Source organism: Chionomys nivalis, chromosome 1 (genome assembly GCF_950005125.1).
Source record: "Chionomys nivalis chromosome 1, mChiNiv1.1, whole genome shotgun sequence".
NCBI lineage: Eukaryota > Metazoa > Chordata > Mammalia > Rodentia > Cricetidae > Chionomys > Chionomys nivalis.
This window is the reverse complement of record NC_080086.1, coordinates 45,571,438-45,582,530: the sequence shown is the minus strand read 5'-3', so window position 1 is coordinate 45,582,530 and position 11,093 is coordinate 45,571,438. Positions and strand designations below refer to the sequence as shown.

General features: G+C 39.5%; 1 protein-coding gene across 1 annotated transcript; it reads right to left on the bottom strand.

The window, feature by feature from the left end:
• Nucleotides 1–211: 211 nt before the first annotated feature.
• Nucleotides 212–8,307, bottom strand: LOC130871371 (mitochondrial import receptor subunit TOM20 homolog). The gene is made up of 2 exons (XM_057764739.1): nt 8,224–8,307; nt 212–566 (listed from the first exon to the last, which is right to left on the bottom strand). The coding sequence occupies exons 1-2, from the start codon at nt 8,305–8,307 to the stop codon at nt 216–218; spliced, it is 435 nt and encodes a 144-aa protein (XP_057620722.1). The 3' UTR covers nt 212–215.
• Nucleotides 8,308–11,093: the final 2,786 nt, after the last annotated feature.

Below are 11,093 nucleotides of genomic sequence, written 5' to 3'. Positions count from 1 at the left end.
TATCTGATTTCATTCCCATAAAATAGGAAACAGTGATAGCACAAGTCAAGCATTTTTCATGAAGAGAACTTCCAAGTTGATCATATTTGTTCTGCTGTATTACATCAGTGAGGATGTACTCCACTCTATCACACTTTCATATATGAATATTAACTAATTTTATATCTAACCCAATGTCAGGAGTAGGTTTTTAAAAAAGGACTTAGATATCTGGCTCATTCCACATCATCTTCAGCCAAGCTCTGAACACTTACAATTCTCTGACTAATGGTTGGAAGCTTGGTCAGAAGCATCTGGAACACTGGTGGTGGGAGAGTCTGCTGTAACACTTGCAGCAGCTTCTGAGGCTGCCCACACACAGCAATAGCATTTGTCAGGTGGTCTACACTGTTCTCGTAGTCACCTTGTGCTAATAACTCTTCACCATGCTGTATCTCCTCAAGGAAGAACTTCTGAACAGCTTCAGCATCCTTTAAGTCAGATAACTTTGAAAGCCCAGCTTTCTCCTTAGCAAGCTTTTGCTTCTTTCTTCGTTCTCGCAGCCTGTTCTTGAAGTTGGGGACTTCCTACGTATAACCCCAGCAGCACAGACATTAAGAACATCACTGAATAAATGGGACCTCCTGAGACTGAGAAGCTTCTGTAAAGCAAAGGACACTGTCACTAAGACAAAAATGGAACCCACTGACTGGGAGAAGATCTTCACCAACCCTGCAACTGACAAAGGTCTGATCTCCAAAATATATAAAGAACTCAAGAAACTAGACTGTAAAAGGCTAATCAACCCAATTATAAAATGGGGCACTGAGCTGAACAGAGAATTCTCAACAGAAGAATTTCAAATGGCCAAAAAACACTTAAGGTCATGCTTAACTTCCTTAGCAATCAGGGAAATGCAAATCAAGACAACTTTAAGATACCATCTTACACCTGTCAGAATGGCTAAAATAAAAAGCACCAATGATAGCCTTTGCTGGAGAGGTTGTGGAGAAAGGGGTACACTCATCCATTGCTGGTGGAAATGCAAACTTGTGCAACCACTTTGGAAAGCAGTGTGGCAGTTCCTCAGGAAATTCGGGATCAACCTACCTCTGGACCCAGCAATACCACTCTTGGGAATATACCCAAGAGATGCCTTATCATACAACAAAAGTATATGCTCAACTATGTTCATAGCACCATTGTTTGTAATAGCCAGAACCTGGAAACAACCGAGATGCCCTTCAATGGAAGAATGGATGAAGAAAGTATGGAATATATACATATTAGAGTACTACTCAGCAGTAAAAAACAATGACTTCTTTGAATTTTGCATGCAAATGGACGGAAATAGAAAACACTATCCTGAGTGAGGTGAGCCAGACCCAAAAAGAGGAACATGGGATGTACTCACTCATATTTGGTTTCTAGCCATAAATAAAGGACATTGAGCCTATAATTCGTGATCCTAGAGAAGCTAAATAAGAAGGTGAACCCAAAGAAAAACATATAGGCATCCTCCTGAACAGTAACCTTCATCAGGCAATGAAAGGAGACAGATACAAAGACCCACATTGGAGCACCGGACTGAAATCTCAAGGTCCAAATCAGGAGCAGAAGGAGAGAGAGCACGAGCAAGGAACTCAGGACCGCGAGGGGGGCACCCACACACTGAGACAATGGGGATGTTCTATCAGGAACTCTCCAAGGCCAGCTGGCCTGTGTCAGAAAAAGCATGGGATAAAACCAGACTTGCTGAACATAGCGAACAATGAGGACTACTGAGAACTCAAGAACAATGGCAATGGGTTTTTGATCCTACTGCATGTACTGGCTTTGTGGGAGCCTAGGCAGTTTGGATACTCCTGCTACTAGACCGGGATGGAGGTGGATGGTCTTTGGACTTCCCACAGGGCAGGGAACCCTGATTGCTCTTAGGGCTGACGAGGGAGGGGGACTTGATTGGGGGAGGGAAATGGGAGGTGGGGTTGGGGAGGAGGCAGAATTCTTTAATAAATAAATAAGAAAAAAATAAAAAAAAAAAATAAAAAAGGACTTAGAGCCGAGGGGTGGTGGCACATGCCTTTAATCCCAGCACTCGGGAGGTAGAGGCTGGCAGATCTCTGTGAGTTCAAGGCCAGCCTGGTCTACAAGAGCTAGTTCCAGCACAGGAACCAAAAAGCTACGGAGAGACCCTGTCTCGAAAATCCAAAAAAAAAAGAAAAAAAAAAGGACTTAGAGAATATTAGTTTTACACATTTGTTTTCCATTTATGAGTCAACATTGCTTAAATTTTGGTTTCTCTGTAGCTTTGGAACTTGTCCTGGAACTAGCACTTGTCGACCAGGTTGGCCTCAAACTCACAGAGATCCACCTGCCTCTGCCTCCTGAGTGTTGGATTGAAGGCATGTGCCAACACCACCCAGCCTAAATTTTGGATCTATATTTCAGCTTGTAGCTCACATCGACATTTATATTTTTGTGTTGCACCTCTTCTGAGTACCTTCCTAGTAAATCGTTCTGACAAGGTTGAATCCACCTCTTATGTAACTCTAAATTATTCTACTTACCAAACATCCCTCTTGTCTCTTGATCATTGTAAATCTGATCCTCTTCAGTGACTTCTTACATCATGGGCTGATGGAGGAAGGCCATTGGCTAATATAGAAACTGTCTTGGCCCATTTGATAGGCCAGCTTTAGGTGGGTGGAGTAAACAGAACAGAATGCTCAGAGGAAGAAGAAGTGAGCTCAGCCTCGATAGCTTTCCTCTCTGGGGCAGACATGATGAAGCTCCGACCCAGGATGGACATGGGCTAGAATCTTCCTGGTAAGCGCACCTTGGTGCTACACACATTAATAGAAATGGACCAGGCAGTGTTTAAATGAATACAGTTTCTGTGTTGTTATTTTGGGGCAGAACACAGCCCATTTCTCCTACAACAATGGGCAACTAGACAAGGCAGACACAAGGCTTTGCTATTCTCAATCTCTACTCACCTGTCTCCCAAGGTTAAGGGAACACCATGCCCTGAAATTGCTGTCCTTGTAATATGGGATAATTCCAGCTCCATCATTCACTTTCTGGTTATATCTATTCTATGTTATCTATCTTCTGCTAAGAGCTGTGAAGGTACCATATAGTGCTTATATTCTATTTTATCTATTAGCCTCTATACTATAACTAAATATAATGCTGCAAATGCACTTCTGTTCTATTTTCTACTGAGAAGAATTAATATTTCAAACCTACTTAGCCTTCCTCAGTAAATTACTAATGATTTTTTTTTGTTTTTTTGTTTTTGGTTTTTTAGACAGGGTTTCACTGTAGTTATCAAGCCTGCCCTGGAACTAGTTCTTGTAGACAAGGCTGGCCTCAAACTCTCAGGGATCCCCCTGCCTCTGCCTCCTAAGTGCTGCGATTAAAAGTATGTGCCACCATCACCCGGCTAATTTACCAAAGATTTTAAGGAAAGATAAAAGTAAAAATTTTAGTGGTGTTGATGAACTCCATATGCTCTGACCACATCTGTGTGTGTACACTGAATGCATGTTGTTTCCCCTGTTCTTCCACATTTCAGCCAAACTCATGTTTGGGCTCTGCATGAGCTGTTTTTATCTATTACTGAGTTTTCTCAGCTGTGCCCGTTTTCTACACTTGTTTTAATATCTTAGTATTTTCACCTAATTATCTCCTGGTTACTAAGTAGATTTCATTTTATTTCTTAATTTCTAAAAGAAACCCCTTGCCAGATGAACTTTTCATCTTTTATGATTTCAAAATACCAAAAGGATCATATTCAAATGAAACAACAACAGAAATGCAACAATTCATCTATTTAATTCAATTATGCATTCAGTTAAGTTCCATTAATGCATACTAACACATTTTTACTCATTATGGGATTCTGACAGATCATATATTAAGTCATTTGTAATCAACTTATATAAGCATCTTTGAAGAATTATTGGAGCATGAATTCTTTTTTTTTTATTGAAAAGAAAATTTCCGCCTCCTCCCCGCCTCCCATTTCCCTCCCCTTCCTCCCGCCCCTCTCCCCCTCCCCCCACTCCTCTTCTCCACCCTCTCCAGGCCCAGGAGCAGTCAGGGTTCCCTGCCCTGTGGAAAGTCCAAGGTCCTCCCCCCCTCCATCCAGATCTAGGAAGTTGAACATCCAAACTGTCTAGGCTCCCACAAAGCCAGAACCCGAAGTAGGATCAAAACCCCATGCCATTGTCCTTGGCCTCTGGTCAGCTCTCATTGTCTGCCATGTTCAGAGAGTCCGGTTTTATCCCATGCTTTTTCAGTCACAGTCCAGCTGGCCTTGGTGAGCTCTCAATAGATTGGCCCCACTGTCTCAGTGGGTGGGTGCACCCCTCGTGGTCCTGACTTCGTTGTACATGTTCTCCCTCCTTCTGCTCCTCATTAGGACCTTGGGAGCTCAGTCCGGTGCTCCAGTGTGGGTCTCTGTCTCTATCTCCATCCATTGCTAGATGAAGGTTCTATGGTGATATGCAAGATATTCATCAGTATGGCTATAGGATATGTTCATTTCAGGTTCCCTATCCTCAGGTGCCCAAGGAACTAACTGGGGACATTGCCCTGGGCATCTGGTAGCCACCCCAAGTTCAAGTCTCTTGCCAACCCTTAGGTGGTTCCCTTAACTAAGATATGAGTTTCCCTGCTCCCCTATCCAACATTCCTATATCCCCAATCATCCCGTTTCCCCAAGTTCCCCTCATCCTCTCCTTCACACTTTTCTCTCTCCATCTCCCCTTACCCCCATTACACCCTACCCCCAAGATTCCAATTTTTTGCCCTGCAATCTTGTCTATTTCCCATAGCCAGGAGGATAACTATATGTTTTTCCTTGGGTTTGCCCTCTTGTTTAGCTTCTTTAGGACCACAAATTATAGACTCAGTGGCCCCCTATCCATGGCTAGAAACCAATTATGAGTGAGTACATCCCATGATCTTCTTTTTGGGTCTGGGTTACCTCACTCAGGATAGTATTTTCTATTTCCATCCATTTGCATGCAAAATTCGAGAAGTCATTCTTTTTTACTGCAGAGTAGTACTCTAATGTGTATATATTCCACACTTTCTTCATCCATTCTTCCATTGAAGGACACCTAGGATGCTTCCAGGTTCTGGCTATTACAAATAATGCTGCTATGAACATAGTTGAACAAACGCTTTTGTCATATGATAAGGAATCTCTTGGGTATATTCCCAAGAGTGGTATTGCTGGGTCCAGGGATATGTTGATCCCAATTTTTCTGAGCAACCGCCACACTGATTTCCAAAGTGGTTGCACAAGTTTGCTCTCCCACCAGCAAGATTGGATACGAAAACAGGATCCAACATTCTGCTGTTTGCAAGAAACACACCTCAACCACAAAGACAGACACCTACTCAGAGTAAAGGGTTGGGATAAGGCTTATCAAGTAAATGGACCTAAGAAACAAGCAGGTGTGGCCATACTAATTTCTAACAAAGTTGACTTCAAACTTAAATCAATCAGAAGAGATGGAGAGGGACATTTTCTACTCATAACAGGAACAATTCATCAGGATGAAGTCTCAATCCTGAATATCTATGCCCCTAATATAAAAGCACCCACGTATGTAAAATGAATTCTTAAAAATCAAAATATTGCTATTTATTTCAAATTAGTAGTTAAAAACGGGTTTCTAATACATTAACGAATGATGAGAAAATAATCTAAAAATGAAAGTACAAAGCTTGTACTCAATAGGAAAAAGATTTCAAAGCATTTTTATAAAATAAACATATGTGAAAATTTCAGCAATGCAAAGTACAAAAGACATTATAAAGATAGTGTGCTACTGGTGATAGTAGCTCTAAAAGACTGATCAAGAATGAGAATAGCTTAAAAATTTAAGCCTCAATTTTCAGAAGCAAAATACTAAAAAACTGTTTTCAACATCCTAAAATTCTTTCAGTAGTTCTGTATCTATGTTAAAGCAGACATTTTTTGCATAACTGTTATGACAAAAATTTCAGTCCTGCATATTTTATTTTTCATCTTTTTACTGAAAATAGGTATCTTTCCTCACTTTCTCTACTCCTCCCAGTTTCTCCTCATATCACCTTCCATCTAGAAGACACCCTGTCTCTCTCTATTAGGAAAAAAAGCATGGTTCTATGGGATAATTAGCAGAAAATAAGATAAAAATATTAGCACATTGAATTGAGTGAAACAAGCAAACAGAAGGAAAAAAACCCAAGAGAGGCATAAGAAACAATGACCCACTAATTTGCATACTCAAGAATCCCACTAAAAACTAAACTGGAAGCCATAATACAGGCAAAAATGGAGTATATGATAAAAAGAAGAATAAAATTATGAAAAATAAAAATTAAAAGATAAAATTTTTAAAAAGTAGTCATTGTTTTTTACTGCTGAGTAGTACTCTAATATGTATATATTCCATACTTTCTTCATCCATTCTTCCATTGAAGGACATCTAGGTTGTTTCCAGGTTCTGGCTATTACAAACAATGCTGCTATGAACATAGTTGAGCATATACTTTTGTTGTATGATAAGGAGAGCTCTCTGTCCCTAAGTAGCCCCTTACTCTATACCTATCCTTTATGGTTCTGATTGTAGCTTAGTTATCAGTATCTCTTCAAAACTTAAATCTTACATATAAGCAAATACATCCCATATTTCTTTCTATATTACCTCACTAAGTATTATTTTTCTAATTACATCAATTTATCTGTGAATATCATTATTTCATTTTTAATGAGTGAGTCATAGTTCATTGTGTAAATGTAACATATATTTTATACAATTTTCTGTTTAGAGATATCTATTTGTTTCCAGTTTCTATTATGCTCAATTGTAAATAGAGCAGCAGTGAACATGCTTAAGTAAGTAAGTATCTCTGTTGTAGGATGAAGCAATCATTGAGTACATGCCCAAGAGTGATACAGCTCAGGGTTGAGGTAAATCGATTCCAATCTTCTAGAGGAACAGCAACAATGATTTACACAGTTATTGTATGTGCAAGGTTGCACTCCCACCAGAGATACATGAGTGTTCTTTTATTCTACCTCCTTGGTAGGATGAGCTGTCACTTCTTTTATTGATTTTGGCCATTGTAATAGGTGTAAGATAAAATCTCAAAGTAGTTTTTATATGAATTTCCCTGATGACTAAGATGTTGAACATTGCTGTAAGTGTTTCTCAGCCATTTGAGCTTCCTCTTTTGAGAATTCTCTGCTCTTGTTTTTCAAAGTGCCTCAAATTAGAAAGGTCAACAGCATGGAAGTGCAATATAGAAGTAGGTGATGCATATGGAAACATCTCCAGGGCTCAACCCCCCAAAACAAGACCTTTAAAGAAATCAATGAGGATGAGAGAAACAGAGAATTTAAAATTAATGACTCCAAAATATACTCGAACATCAGAGAGAGTATAATTTAAAGTAAAATTATGAAATGTATACTTAGAATGAGCTCCTGAGATAGTGAGTGATCATACATCCACTGCTGCAGACTTCTTTAAGATCTGATTCTGCTATAGAAGCCAGTCTGACTCTGGCCCTAGAATTTCAAGAGCAACTTACACATCATCTGACATCTGTAAACCTCTCACATCTCAGGCAGACACTAGAACAAAGCTGTACCACACATTCCATGCAAGTCAATGTCTGCTCAGTCTTTCTTCCTTCTCTTTGCTTTCCCAGGTGTTGATCTATAAAAACCAAACACCTTGTACCTCAACCCTATGTCAACATGTGTTTCCTAAGGTCTCCACCTGTGCTGTGAGAAGAAGGAAGTGTAGCTTCAAGAAGAAATTTAATAATAATAGCACAGACATAAATAAAGCTTTCTGATGAGCAGGTAGTATTTATATGAGTTCTATTTTGTATCTTCCATAGGTATAAAAATGTCATTTCAGGAAACAGTCTCAGCGAACACATTTCTTCTGTTGAGTGACTTCTCCAGGTGAAAGCACGTATCTGAAGATTTTTGATGAGTGATAAACTATAACTCTCTAGTGTTCCTGAGGATAAAGTCCTAGAAAATAATAAAAAGAAAACCACAATGTAAATGGATTTTTCTTTGGGCTGTCAGCTTGCAAAAATTGACATGGAGTCTTATTATTAATTATGAAAGCTCAACCTTAGCTTAAGGTTGTTTCTAAATAGCTCTTGCAACTGAAATTGACCCATATTTTTTTAGCCTGTGTTCTTCCATGTACTCTTTACCTCGTCTCCATTATTCCCATTCTGGTTATTCTGTATCTGAATGACAACTCTGCTTTTTTTCTTTCCAGAGTTCTCTGTCCACATGTCTCATTTGCACCTCCTGCCCAGTTATTGATCATTTAACTTTTTCTTTTTTTTTAAATTTATTTATTTATTTTTATTCTTTTTTAATTAAAATTTCCACCTGTTCCCCGTTTCCCATTTCCCTCTCCCTCCTCCCACATATTGCCCCCTCCCCCCACTCCCCTCCCCCTTTCCCCACTCCTCTTCTCCTCCCCCCACTCCATTCCCCCTCCCTCTCGATACTGAAGAGCAGTCCAAATTCCCTGCCCTGCGGGAAGACCAAGGTCCTCCCACTTCTATCTAGGTCCAGGAAGGTGAGCATCCAAACAGGTTAAGCTCCCACAAAGCCAGTTCATGTATTAGGATCGAAACCTAGTGCCATTGTCCTTGGCTTCTCATCAGCCTTCATTGACCGCCATGTTCAGAGAGTCCAGGTTCAACTCATGCTTATTCAGTCCCAGTCCAGCTGGCCTTGGTGGGCTGCCAATAGATCAGTTCCACTGTCACAGTGGGTGGGTGCACCTCTCGTGGTCCTGATTTCCTTGCTCATGTTCTCCCTCCTTCTGCTCCTCATTTGGACCTTAAGAGCTCAGACCGTTGCTCCAAATTGGGTCTCTGTCTCTATCTCGATCCATCGCCAGATGCAGGTTCTAAGGTGATATGCAAGATATTCATCAGTATAGGATAGGGTCATTTCAGGTTCCCTCTCCTCAGTTGCCCAAGGTACCAGCTGGGGACATCTCCCTGGACACCTGCGAGCCCCTCTAGAGTCAAGTCCTTGCCAACCCTAAGATGGCTCCCTTAGTTAGGATATATACTTCGCTGCTCCCGTATCCACCCTTCCTATATCCCAACCATATAATTTGTGATCCTAGAAAAGCTAAATAAGAAAGTGAACCCAAATAAAAACGTATAGTCATCTGCCTGGATAGGGGAAGTAGACAAAATTGCCGGGCAAAAACTGGGAACTTGCGGGTGAGGTGGCATGGGGCTAAGGGGAAATGGGGTGAGAAACATGAGAAGGGGAGGATGGGAGGAGCTTGGGGTAATGGGATGGTTGGGACATTTAGTTTTTTCTTAAACAGATAACAGTGACACAACTTTACACAGTGTAAAGCGATATTCTATAGCACAGAAGCATTGCCTTCTGTCTCTGAGCAAGGATTCCTTTCATGTTGTCTGCTTGCCAAATATGAACAGAGTTAAGGCCATGTCCCCAGTATTGGCTGATGCTTAAGTAAGGAAGATGGGTGGTGGTGGTGGCATAGCAAGTGTTCTGTTGAGACTACTTAGAAAAGGCCTGGGTATTGAATGTATTTGACTTGAAGATTCAGTATATAGCATATTAATAAAAGAAAATCAATTACTGCATTGATATATTTGATTCTTTGACTCTACTGTATAGTGCAACAAAGAAACATTTGAATATATTCTTAGCCTAGTTAAAAACAAAACCATGTTTAAAAGGAGCCAGTGACATGGTTGATTGGTAGTGTGCTTTCCTATGATAGCAAGGATCAAAAATCAATCAGTGCTGGAAAAACACAAAATAGATTTGCACTAATAAATCCCTAGTCAGTTGTGTTGGCTACTTCTGTGCGATCTTGAAACAAGATAGAGTCATTTTGAAGATGAACCTCAAATGAAAAAATGATGCTACAATATTAGCATATGGGAAAGAATGTGTTCTTTTCCTTTTTGATCATGAATGTGGACAGACCCAGCTCACTGTGGGCAGTGTTACTGTTATCATTGGGCTATGATTCTACATCACAAAAAATAGTAGGCTGAACAAGCCATGAGATGCAAGCCAGTAAGCAACATTCTTCCATGGCTTCTCAATTAGTTTCTATCCCCATGTTTCTACCTTGAGTTTCTGGCCTGACTTTCCTGGATGATGGAATATAAGCCATAAGATGAAATAAATTCTTTCCTCCCCAACTTGCTTTTGCTCATGGTGTTTTATCACAGCAATAAAAATTCCAACTAAGACATAGGCATACAATTCAATCCCTGTAGTGGTGATGACCATATGATCATTTATAAGAGGTTTATACTCATATTAAAACATCTGAGCAGATGGTTTATTTTACACTGTGTATTTGTATGCTTTATAGTATGAAATGAAGCTAAAACAACTTGAACAAGATATGCAGCCAAAGAATAAATAGCTATGTATGAAGATATATCTTTTGGTGGTATGATAATTGCATATATTATATGTATGTAGCATACATATATGTACATATATATGATTTTATTAATTTATGTGAGAGAAGTGATAAACATTTACAACTATTTTTTAAAAGCACATCCCTAAAAAGTACAGTTTTATTTTTAAAGGTAAAGTTGAAGAACAACAGATTGAATGTGTCAGAATGTGTCAAGTCTGCCTGAGTAGTAATGATTCTTCTGTCTTGTTTTTCATGTTCTGCCTTAGTTAGCCTTGGGTTCTGCTTAAATCTATTGTTCTCTAAATCTGAAGATGACTGTTTATACTCTTGGTACAATATGCTTTACTCTTTTATGCCATTCAGTAATAATACTTATTAAACATTTGAATAAACATTTCTTCAATTTTCACAAGTATCTTATTTACTTTTCTATTGTTGTGACATAACATTGTAACTAAGGCAACTTATTTAAAAAGCAATTAATTTGGGTATTATGGATTCAGGGTGTTAGCATCAATGACCATCATGGAAGCAGCCAGGCAAAAAGGCATGTTGCAGGAACAGTAGCTGAGAGTTTACATATGATCCATAAGCAACAAAGAGAATATGCTTACTAGGAATTGCCTGGACTTT

Coding starts and splice junctions, on each gene's coding strand:
- LOC130871371 (XM_057764739.1), bottom strand. CDS start 8,307: ATGTGGACAGAGAACTCTGGAAAGAAAAAAAGCAGAGTTGTCATTCAG. Junction 567..8,223: donor ATGGGAATAATGGAGACGAG/GTAAAGAGTACA, acceptor GGTTATACGTAG/GAAGTCCCCAACTTCAAGAA.